Source organism: Chlamydotis macqueenii, chromosome 4, assembly GCF_036417535.1.
Source record: "Chlamydotis macqueenii isolate bChlMac1 chromosome 4, bChlMac1.mat, whole genome shotgun sequence".
NCBI lineage: Eukaryota > Metazoa > Chordata > Aves > Otidiformes > Otididae > Chlamydotis > Chlamydotis macqueenii.
In genome coordinates this window covers 60,483,867-60,496,741 of record NC_141559.1, presented here as the reverse complement: position 1 = coordinate 60,496,741, position 12,875 = coordinate 60,483,867, and the positions used below count along the sequence as shown (strand labels likewise).

The following is a 12,875-nucleotide window of genomic DNA, read 5'->3' as shown; positions in this document are numbered from 1 at the left end:
AACTGACTATACATCCTTAGGCAATCACACTGAAAAACCAGCAGCCTCAAGACTGAAGTCTGCTCCACGGTTAATACCACTTCCCCAGATGATGTGCTGACCAGTCCACACCATAGCCTTTCCTGGTTCACATAGCTTATTTTCAGGGTTGAGGTGTTCTACACTGGGGCACTGGATCCCAAGGCAGAGCTGTATCAGGCAAACAAGTCCATTTTTAAAATAGGAAGGTGTCTACAAAGGGCATCTACCAAGTTGTATTTCCCCATACTGCCCATTCACAGATGTGTGGCAGCAGACTTCACCATCACATTAAAAAGCGGCGAGGCTAACAATGAGTATGGTTTACTTTAGGTAATATATGAAGTCATTCGATAAGATCTGATTGTGTGGGGGCTTAGGTATTATACAAATGATCTTAGGACAAATAAACTCCACTATACTTACCATATTGTGTAACAAATGCTATACAGCTGTTCACTATAATAGGAACATCATTTTTGCTGAGCTGCTGATCTTGCAATGCATTACCATCTGTACCTGCTGCTTTTTCAATTGCAGTGTACCAGACCATGAAATCCAGCTTTGTATGGCCATGGATGTATAGCGTTCTGAAAAGTATAAAAATATTCTGAATGCAGGAAAGAATTTGAAAACTGACATTACTGTACTACAACAACATAGCACATGTCTGGAAAAAAAATAAGAAATACTTAGAATAAGATATCAAGGCACCTTGCACCACATAAAGCTGTGGTGGTGGCCTATTGTTACAGCATCTTTTTTTTTTTTTTCCCCAACTACATTTGTACTAGCAGAGTCACAATAAATGAAGGAAGATCCACAAACACTGTCACAGGCCTTTGAAAGCACCTGACCAACATTTTAATTACTCTTCCTCAGTCTTGCTCCTACACTCTGCATTCATAAGACCAAGTCACAGTTAAGCAGGAAACAGATTTAGAGACAACTTGCAATACTCAAAGAGGCCTCCCCTCTTTTCTACTCCCCAGCCCCGACACTTCTGTAGAGGAGCTGAGATGCATTGAATCCCCTCCTTCACATGTACCAAAACGATCACCCACAGGAAATCACAGAACTAAGGAACATGTATGAAAAAAAGTAAGAGCTGAGGCAGAAGAAGTTAATGCAACACTTTAATTACCTATTTATCCCAAAGCATGGCTCTGTTCTGATTTTATTATTTAAACATGCTACAATAATCTCCTCTACTGCTGACAGGCTAGCTTCTAAGAGATTATTCCAAAATTGAAAAGTTTAAGGGTGTATGTCAGCTCATACGCATGTATGTAACAAACAATTGTTTTAAGTGTTAAAATAGCTACCCAACTTTTCTATATACATACCCTTCATCTCTCACTAAAGAAATGTAAGGGATTCATTTTCTTTAGTGACAATTTATTTGCTAATTAGGAAAAGTTAAGGTGTTCTACTAAACTTTTATGGAAATACTTTCATCAAAATACAAACAAACATTCATTTTGATTATTTTATTAAGAAAAAAAAAAGCCAAAACATTTTATATAATGATGGAATATTTAATTTCTTTTTTTTATTAGTATCTTTTAATTTTGCTTTTATAAACGTTTCCCTTCTAGCATTCCTATCTTGATGAGAAGTGAGGATGCAGTCAATGAACACACACAGATCCAGGATCTGAAGTATTCTCAGGGTCCACCATACAGCAGCACAGTAAGAGACACTAAAACATTTCATCTTACTGAAGTCTGTTTTTAAAAAGTCTCTACCTCATTACTTCAAAGGTCATATTAACCAGGACACATGCCAGCCTAATAGAAACACTCAGCTTCCTTCTTCCATTAAGAAAATACAATAATTTGCATAAAGCTCTCAAATTCTTACAGCAAAATGACTGTGCTTAATTCAATATTTTCAAACATTTTCTGAAGACCTGCCAAAATGGGTATCCTACATGCGTGGTTCTCAACCAACAGCTTCCAAATAACACATCATGCTGATATCCTCCAGCATTGCTGTAGCCATACATGAGGAAATGAAAAAGTTTGAACTGAGTGGAAAACAGTCTGACAGTGCATCTTACACTATTCCTTTAGTACTGCTATTTCACAGATCAGCAGAGGTTAGGACTATGATTTATAAATATTTTATGTTGCTTCCCAACACAAGAGATGCACACATATATGCATATTACTGTCTTCTTATTTCCCCTGTTCTGCATTATGGATTCACATTATGGTATTATGCAAAAAGATAAATGGAAGTCTCAACAGATTAATTTTTGTTATCTAAAGAATTATGGTATGTACAGGAAGCAGCATACTGTAAAGTGAAAATATTATTACATCTAAACAAGAAAAGGGCAACTCTGCTGTATATCAATGAATTGGTACCAGAAGAGAGAAGAAATATCGCAGTGTATTGAACTTCAAAGGTAATTTAAACTTATCTGTATTTTTTCAGAGATATGAAACTCTAAATCTTGTGCCTGTCAATCAACTGTTACGATATATGAATTACCTGAACTATGTGAAAAAGACCATCCTGTATTCTATGGATCTTCCCATTTACCCTTCAATGAATCACATTAGAAAAAAATATCAGAACTACCAAGAGATGATGCTCTCATGGTTTTCTGCAATTTGGAAAGGTGTTGAGTTAAATTCAAATTACAGAAGTAGTAGTTACTTAATAGTTATCAAAGAAAATAGAGTATCTCTAAGTAGCAGTCCTATGCCACCAATACATTGACGAAAGAGAAGTTGCTGTTAAAAAATAAAATTGTGAAAAATCTTGCTGCTATTGTGGAACTTCAATCGTTCATGGAAGGTAACTTATTTTTTCAAAAAATTATTAACTTTGCCCAGTCAAGAATCTCCACAGCAGTCACCTAAGAAAGTCAGATAAGTCAGAGAAGCAATTTCAGCATTTACTGCAACACGTAAAAGAGAAGAAGGGAGAAAAGGAAACGAAACTGGTACCAGACGTAAGTCAGAATTCAGTCCATTTACTGTGGAAGTGGCTTAGAAAGTTAATCTTAAACAGCAATATTTTCGGCAGAGAGAACAAGCTTAGGACATATTTAAATCGGAAAAACACACAACAATGCACTGATAAGAAGTTCAGGCATTCCTTCTAATTTTAACACTTTCAGCCAAACTTAAAAACATTTTTTTCCTACTTGAAAACCATGTGTTGATCTCCATGAACATGGAAGGCAGTATGAAAAGGGGAAATAGTTACCAGCAGAAAAGCAGAACTTTCCTTAAAGCACAGTAGAAGTCTTCTACAGAACTTCAAGAAGTAATAGAGACATATTTGCAGAGCTAGCTTCTGCTTTTCATGCCAATGTCATAATCTCTTCCAGACAGTTTTCAGAAACAGTGGTAATAACAAATAGATGTATTTCTCACTCAACTAATTGCTATTATCAAAATGTAAAGTTATATTAAATGCAAGGCTTAAGACTAAGCATATAAACACAGACTGAAGTGTACTGGTGTCCCATGTACAAACCTGAGTAACTAATGTCAAGCATACTTCTAAGCTTACAGAAGTAACCACGTTTGAAAGATCTTTTTTACTGCAGTGTTTATAAAGATCTACCTACCATGCAGACTAACAACTACTTTGTACAGACTCTGAACTGAAATGCATTCCTTCAGTATAAATTCAGTGCCTTCTACAGTGTGTTTTTCTATGTGTTACTTCTTACAATTCAAAAAATTTATAAAGAGCACATACTCCATAAGAAACAGTTAGCAATAGTGACTACATGGTGAATAATGGCAGAGTTTTTGCTCTGTTAAGTGTGTTAAGTGTCATGTGTGAAGCATATACAGTCCGTACCCAAGAAATTAATAATTTAAGTACTCAGGCAAACAAGAAGGCCTGCCAATGCAGATTTCTGCCATAGTGAATTGAGGCAATTAAATTGCAGCAGTCCAAGATCACCTAGTATCAACATCAAGGAAGCTACTGTTAGCTTTTCAACTTTATCATGGATGACCATCACATCCTTCTGCACCAGAGACAGACAGACAACACAGGTGAGCACACTTCATCCACAACTGTGTCAAAGCTCATCTTTAACCCATCTTGGAATGTCCATTAGCTTTACCTATGTCTGTTTGCTTCGCTGCACAATTCTGGGAAAAGCAGGAATACTAAGTGATTCTGGGTTAGGCTTCTGGAGAGGAAGGGTAAGAAACACCTCAGCACAACTCAGTGCCCTCCAGCAATTTTCAACTGATGCTAACCATCTGCGTGTCTGAAAACAGAAGTACTGAGAAGGTATGCCTTGCTATGAAATTATACAGAAATAATCAAATTGCAACTAAAACATGGAAATTTCACTAATAATTGCAGTTATATAACAAAGGCCAGCAATATCTCTGGATATTAAGGGTCTTACATCCAGCACGTCATACTGGAAGCACAAGTCCTTTCACTCATCTGAGTCTTATGTTTAGATTATTTGTGGATTCTATGATTTTGTGGTCATAACTGCAATTTACAAGAAATCATACTGCTATTACCAAAGGGTTAAGAAGAAAGCATTGTAATTAATGAGCCATCAGCACAAAGAAACTGTGCCAGTATGTAGGGAAGGTTTATTATCTATAATAAGAATGAGCTAACTACATAAGAAGTGTAACAGGGAGGAAAAAAAGAAAACACCATCTGGATAACATTATGGTCTGAAAACATTCACTGACACCTAACAGAGAACTTAAATGATGAGAGAAAAAAAAAAAGAAATATTTGAAACTGAATTGTCTGCATAACTGTTTTTCCTTAAACTATGGCTTTAGAGATTTTGCATTAAATTGTATGTATAGAAGATATATTTTAAAATTACTGTATACAGTTGTTTTCAGACACCTTTCCTGTCTTCATTGCACAGACTCATCTGATGACCTCTGTTGAACTACACAGCAGTAGCTTCTTCACCTATCTGCTATGCAACTGTTTGGATGGCAACAAGAAATTGAGTATCACCAATCACTTCAGGAATTTTACAAATAGATAAGAGAGATAAAGGGGGGGAAAAAAAAAAAAAAGAAAAAAAAAAAAAGAAAAACCCAAACCAAACTGAATACAGAGCAAACCAGAGGACATTTCTGTGTAACGCAGAAATCTGGAAAATGGTTTGTCACTTCTAGCAAGAAGTCAAGAAGCATTTTAACTACGAAAGTGGAACATAAGAGGAGGTGAACAACCATCTGATTATGGCATTAGGAAAAGTATTCTGACATTCTGACAAGTCAGGATTTTTAGCTGGGTTCTAACAGGTTGGACAAGATGTTTCAACAGAGATAAGAGTGCAATAAAATTTCAACAGGTGCTACAAAAGGGAGTGTGTTCCCCTCTAACTCACTTAAGTAGACTCCCAATGACAAAAATGAAATATCATTGAGATCTGAAAAAAATAACACAGAATTAGAAGAAGTCTAGGATTATTGTGGAAATTTAGGAAGCATACTGAGCTTAAAAAACTAACAATCTTCAGAAGAGAAATAGCCGTATTGCTTTGAAAATGTTTTAGCCTGGTTCAGCCTCTCATGATACGCTATTACTTTGCAATGTATAGTATGATTATCATCTGATTTCTGATCTGGTAGTCTTCTTTTGCTGAACACGTTAGATGAAGAATAAATTAACAGCATTTGTGTGTGCTAAGCAGAAAACAGGTTAGAGGAAAATGGGCAAAAAAGAAGGAGTGAGCCGGAGCAGATTGTATTCATATCTAGGACACTTCAGAAAAATTTCACATGCCTTTTAGTAGTATTCTCTATGAATTCTTTTATTTTATACAAGCTGAAAAGCATTATACACTTTGCAGCCCAAATTCAATTGTAAATTCTTCCTCTTGGATCAGATGAACATTCAATTTACGTATCTCATGAATTTAACATACACATAAATTTACAAAGTATTTTTTAAAAGTCCAGAATTCACAGATTATTATTACATTATTTCAGTCCTGAGATTTGAAGTTTTAATAGTTCTGAAATGGTTTACTTGCACATGCAATCACTCTTAAGTGAGAAGTCTGTCTGTAACAACTTAAGTCATTGCCTACAGTAGACAAGGAAAAAAGAGTCAAAGAAAAAGGTGCATGATACATGTAGCATATGATTTTCCGTAATTACTCAATCCAATGACTGAGACTTGAAAAACGTCGTAAGTATTTCTAAGTAATGCAAAGTTAGTTTGAAGTCAGTAACAAAAATAACAGTAGAACAGTATGAGCTTCAGTACAAAAATACTCAAGGTATTTTCATTGTTTCTTCTAATAAAATTTAGCAAGATGTAAGACACCAACTGCATTTATGTCTTCATGCAAAAAAAAAAAAAAAAAAAGGATAAGGGGAGGTTGTTTAGTTTGAGTTTTTTTGTTTTATTTTGGTTTTTTTCCAATCTTTTCTTAACTCTAGAAAAACCTTACTCATTTACTTTCATTCTGGCAATACTGTTTTTTGGGATTTTGTAATTTATTCTGTATTTAAGTGACTAACAAATTAATGTGAAAGTTGTCAACAGATCAGTATATAGGATCTCTTCCAAGTGATCTTGGAATGAACTAAAGTTGCATTAGACAAGCATTGCTACAAACTAACAGACAAAACAGGAAAATCTAGAAACTATGATATATCATTTAGCTGATGCTGATGACGTTTCAAAGGTATTAATTTATATATCTAGGGTTTAGAGGGGCAGAAGGAGGATTGCTGGTTTTCCTTCCATTTGCAATAATTAAGTATAAAGGCGATTTTTATACTTACTAATTTTCCCCACACACACAGTGCGCAAGATGCAACATCATGCAATGGCACTGAACACCTGGATACTTTTGGAGTAATATCCTAAGCAAGAATCACTACGTCAAAGCTTATATATCCACACAGCTTTTAATGGTTAAGATAATGTGAACACTATGCATTTAAAATTCTTTATGGCAGACTTGAGCGAAGAAGTATTAAACATATTCATGGCCACCATAAATCAGCCAGTGCCCCTGTTCAAATAATTTTAAAATAGTTCAGAATCACTATTAAAGCAGTTCAGGGAAAACCTACCCTCATTTGACAGAAATATTCTAATGAAAGAAATAATAAAAGCTGACTTGGAGCTAGAAGTTCTGCTCAGCACTGGTATCTATGAAATCAGATGCACAGTTTGTATCCATCTGTTGGACTGCACCTTAAATAGGATACCTATTGTTCCCTGGTTGTTCTACGCAGCTTACTTAATGCTGAATCTTTCTAAATGCTTCTTCAAAAACAACCCAACAGGAAAAAGTGTTTGCTTCTGATATGCCTCACCTTACTGAATTCTGGAACTTAAACAGTATCTTAGGAAGAGTTAAAAATCAGAACACTCAAGTTACAGTGAGTTTCTCCAACTCTGAATACATGTCAAAGGTATCGGTGGTGTTTTTTTCTGTTTCCCCCAAAAGAAAAAACAATCTTCCTTTATTAACCTATTATTGGCTATTCAGAAGACTATGCAAACACTGCACCACTTCTTACACAGACATTTGCCTAATAATTTATCATTGAAATAAAAAAAAACCCAACCCATTACAAAATAAGAATTATTTTCAATAATTTTGCTTTCATCTTTAAATTTGTACCCATATATGAGTCAGAAATACCCTACCTCACTTCAAGTTTCAACCTCCCATATCACTCCACTTGACAGAGTCATCTCAGCAGAATACTACCTACTTGGAAGTCAATACGGATCATGTTTGCTTCACGAGTATGTTTTTTTCTAGCTAGTATGTTGCTAACTGAGACCAGACACCACAGTAAGACTAACCAGGGGACTCATACATACCCTCTCAATCCTGACCTACACAGATTGAGACACACAGAATTCTGGGACGTAAGAGTGATTAACAAATTGAGAAGTAGTAAATGCTCCAAAAAGGTACTTTTACAGGGTAAAAGAAGTTAGGTCCTTTTGAAGAAATGGTTATTGGCAGACTAATCTGACTGGGAATAATTTTCTCAGTGGAAAAACTACTTTTAATTAAGTAGTACTTGTTAGCACTTCCTGATACAGCCATAAAACGTAATTAATACACAAAGACTTTCCCTCCTTTAAAAAGTCTGTAAATTTACTTTCTCTCTAGAAACCGCAAGCGAAGAAGCTCCATGACTGATGAGCAAGAATTCCAAGACATCAATATAAAAGCAGATCAAAGCTTTATTCAGATGAGAATCTTACCTTCCTTTTTCAACAAGCAGCAGTACATCCATTTTCTCTCCATTTTGCATCACACAACTGATTGCTGAAAACAAACCATACATGTAAGATCTACACAGACACATACATCTAGACAAAAACATACACACACATATAGGTATGTTTTTTTCAAAATTATCTTCAGTGACAAAAGAAGCATGAAATTCTTAAACATTTTAAATAAAGAATGCTGCTGGCAATAAAAAAAAACTTCCACAAAACACCACAATACACTCACATTTACAAGAGAAATTAATATAGAAAATTATAAAGAAAGGTTAAACAAGTACATTTTAATGTGAAAACATGCTACGTGTTTAATTATATTAAAGTTATAAATACAATTTTTAGAAGACATAATGATTCAGAAGTAAGCTGGATTTCTGGATTCATTAATTTACTCGCACCCTAATGGCTGCAGACATACATTATACTGTGAAGATCATTGTCACCCTTCTTTATGTTGCCTTATGATATTCCTGCTAAAAAAAAAAAAGCACCCTGCAAAATATTTACATTATACATAATACAGAAAAGACATCTGGATAGTTTCCATTAACAGTGCTTATAAAGCTATGTTGTGCACTATACTAAAAACAGTAAATTAAATGTAACCTGTTTATCAATTCAAAATTCTGTAAGGTTAATTATTTCAAAGTTTAGGTCTTATATATAATCCACATCTTATCTCAACTAATTCCCAGAGACAGTAAAGTCCTGAATATCAATGAAGCTCAATAAACACATTCTGATGCATGCTATATGATGATTTTGTATCACATATACTCCTGGCCTCATTTATATTTACTGCATCAAATATCAAGACGGTAGGTGATTATGCTTCCACTGATGATTCATTATTTGGCAAATTTCAGTTATACAATTCAGTCTTAATAGTGGAGCAGATTTACTTTGGGGAAAGCAGAAATCAAAGAAAAGACAAGGGTATGGATATATACTGTTTCCAAGAAATAAAACTTTTAGACAACTAATATTTGAAAATCAAAACCCCAGCAAAATTGATTTTCAATCAAAAGCTAAATATGTGTTTCATTTCTATAACTGAGATACAGATTTTGGATGCTCATAGGATTAGGATAGGAGGGATTACAGTTGCATTATCAAAACTGCTATCAGATACAGTTCTCCTACTGCCTAAAGTTTTAATTCTGAATCATGATCAAAAAGTATTCACAAGTTAAAAGATAGCTACAGGCATAAAAATATTCCTGATTAAAAATCACTTTCACGGTTTTATTCACAGGAAATGTAAGGTGGCAGTAAATAAACAGCATTTAGGCAAGTTTCTGCAAAACAGTCCACAATCTGACAACATTTAGAAAGAGTAGCATCAATAACAGAGCTTCTCTATGTTATTTGAATATAAAATCTCAAATAATTTTTACTTTCCTATATAATGCATTGCCTTGTTTAACATAAAAACAAGTAGTGTAGCTATGCTTAAAGAGGATTTAGACTATAATTAAAGACAATGATATAAAATCGGTCATAGAAGACCATTTGTATAAATATTCTTATTTTTCAACATCATGATACTGAGCAAAGAATATTTTTAGTATCAGGAAAAAAAAGAAAAGTCTATTAGTCTGTGATATAGTTTTCCAAGAGAATTATAATTTTTCAAGAACATTTGAGCATTTTAAAACTAGGGCTGTCAATCATCTCAAGAATACGTTCTGCAGTGAGTGTTTCTGCCCTGTCAAAAATATGAGACAATAATCACAAAAGGTCATATATTATTATTCAATCCAGCACTCTTGTAAGTAAGATACTGCTCCAACTGGAACAAAAATTGTCTTCATTCATTATGAAGCTGTGAAAAATCTCTCGAGCATGTGCCCCTAAGTAGGGAAAAAAATCCAACTTCACCAACTCCATATTTAGATGAGAGTTGGGAGAGCATCTGGCTCATGCAAAGAAATAGTTACTGAGCTCCCTAATGTTTTTTACTCTAAAATATAATAGAGATATCCTATGAATTAATTCCTTAGCCTATTTCCTGAATTCTAGACGTTAAGCAAAATTCTTACTTAATTCTTGCAACCTCCTTAGATATATGGCATCTTCTTCAGCATTCTCCATTTCAAGACAAAAATAAAGGCTCGACTTCTCTATAGCAAACCAGCCTTTTCTCCACTCATCCAGGTTATGGCAGTCTTTGTAGTACAGCTGGCCAATCAGGTCACAGTCTCTCTCTAGTAAGCATTCAGCCACAGGGGGAACAAAATGCTACCAAAGAAAATGGGGTGAGTCAGATGAAGAAAAAAAAAACCCTCTTCCCCTAAAAAAAAAAACAAATCAAGATATTGCAAGTCTATAAGATTCAAGAATTAAAGCCACAGTAAAAAAACAAGTCTTTCAGATTTATCATTCATAAACCCATCTATACACTAAATTTAAATTATAAAATCGAGTATAACATTTTTTTTCCATTCATATTCTGCAATTCAAACATTTTTGCTTCTTAAACTACAATTGATTTAATTAGTAATGTGACTACTAATATTTGGTACTGTATAAAATACAGAACTGCTTTATGAATTGTTTCAGCAAATAAAAGAATAAAATTGCAACCATAAACAACTTAGCTGAAATAAATTCATGCAGTATATGTCTTTATACGAGAGCACCATTAATCGATTCTTAGGCCGGCATTAAAATGTTGCTTAAATTCCTTTCCCATTTTATTATCTTCTTTCAAATATTAAATCACAGAAGTTACTTATTTCTGCTCCACAAGAAACCTTTACAAACGAGAAAGATCAGTATTCATCAAGAATTGCTTCTCAGAGGATTTTAAGCTAACAATGACACTTCATTATTTGTGCAAAGGCTCCTGGCCTAACTGGGAAAGATAACTACCAGTATTACCTTAGCTATTGCCAAAGTCCATTTTCTTTGTGAATATGCAGTTTCAGCTCCAAATAGAAAAACACGTTCTGATGTGTAGATTTCAAAGGTAAAGATGTCCCTAAAGCAAGCAAGAGGAAACAAGCAGCTGTATTTAGCCTTCATAAGAGCAGACACACGAGTCCTGTTTCTGTTTTTTTCATTATTTCATATGTACAGAATGGAATCCACCCGCATTTCTCCCCGAATCCTACAAGTAGAACCCAGCTAATAACAGAGTATTTTATAACACAAAATTATCAAAGTGCTTTTCAGGTTAATAATATGCGTTTAGAGGCTACTGCATGATCATTTTTTTTCAATAATTCTGAAATTAATAAAAATGTTTACATATAATCATTAAAATTCACAGGGAATTTGTTGCTTTTGCAAGTTCATGTGATTTCAGAAAGTATATTTTTGTGATGCATTCAAAACATTCTGTCTAGCTTTAATATAAGCAGAACAACTCATTGAATGGAAAGCTGTAACAAAGTTACCACAGAATCATAGAAATGTTGGTTCAAAGGGACTTTTAGATGTCACTTGGTCTAATCTCCTGCTCAAAGCAGAACTATCACTAACCATAAATCAGAATGGCAATGAAAAGCCTTGAAAACCTTAGAGGATGAAGAATGCTATTTCTCTCAGCAACCTGCTCCTGTTGTCCACTAGCCTTCTAACAAAGAGGCTTTCCTTATTACCCGGTCCGAATGTCCTAGGGTGAAATGCGTGGTTACTGCCACTCCTTGTATCACCTGCCACCACCAGAAAGAGTTTGGTTCTACCCCCTTTGAAGTTGCTGTAGCTAAAGAACTTCTTAAACGTTTTTTGTGGTGATTTCTTGTTTGTTTGTTTGTTTTAAATCATATCATTATTTAAACAGACCTTGTTTTTCCATTTTTAACTGATAAATAATAAGGACAGAAAAATAAGGAAAGACAAACTAGTTGAATTTGGAGTGGAATTTTGAAAGTAAATATCTTGTTGGACTTAAGATCAGTCTTTAACTTATATAGTTCACCAATTTATAGCATGATTTCATCTGTGACCTCGCTCCCTAGAATCCAGAGAGATAGATTATGCTTTTTCCTTTCAGTGCTGGAGATTGAGATTTGTCTAAATCTGGAGAACCGAACACGAGTCAGTTCTCTCATTTTCAGTAACCACTTTGAAAGTTATATGTAAATATTTAATACTGACTAATAGAATAGACATTTTAAGGACTGACTGTTTCACTTCTTGAAGTATCAAATTTAGAGAACTTTGTAACAAACCTACCAAACTGCAGGTACAGCAAGCAGGAGGTTAGTCATTCCCTGAAAGTGAAGCATTCAACCAACACATTTTTAATTTAGGTATTATCCTTAAGTGGAACCTTTTGGAGATGTAGCAAGCAACAGGTTAGATTCACTGACAGAAGAAGAAAATGATGATATTCTTTTTTTTCTGGATACCATAAAGCTATGCTACTGCAGAACAGTATTTTATAGCATGTTGAGGCATCACCATATTTCAGGATTCCTCCCCTCTGTCTGCGTGCCCTTTATCTCTGTAGTAGCTGAAGTCCCTTCTTTCCGTTATTTTTTCCAGAAGCTTACTAGACAGACCCTGTTTTCTTTGCAGACACTTTTGCTTTGTAGCTACAAGCATTACAGTATTATACCGTGGTAAGATCTTGTTATTTTACACATACCAAAAAAAAAAATTAA

General features: G+C 34.4%; 1 protein-coding gene across 1 annotated transcript in view; it reads right to left on the bottom strand.

Annotated features, from left to right (window-relative positions):
• ARAP2 (ArfGAP with RhoGAP domain, ankyrin repeat and PH domain 2) overlaps positions 1-12,875 on the bottom strand; it is a 132,611-nt gene that overhangs the window by 52,672 nt on the left and 67,064 nt on the right. Inside the window, exons 16-19 of the mRNA XM_086747225.1 lie at positions 11,146-11,245; positions 10,305-10,503; positions 8,236-8,299; positions 445-608 (exon numbers count right to left, since the gene is read on the bottom strand). Of these exons, the coding sequence (XP_086603351.1) occupies positions 445-608; positions 8,236-8,299; positions 10,305-10,503; positions 11,146-11,245 (527 nt within the window). The remainder of the gene's footprint in view (positions 1-444; positions 609-8,235; positions 8,300-10,304; positions 10,504-11,145; positions 11,246-12,875) is intronic.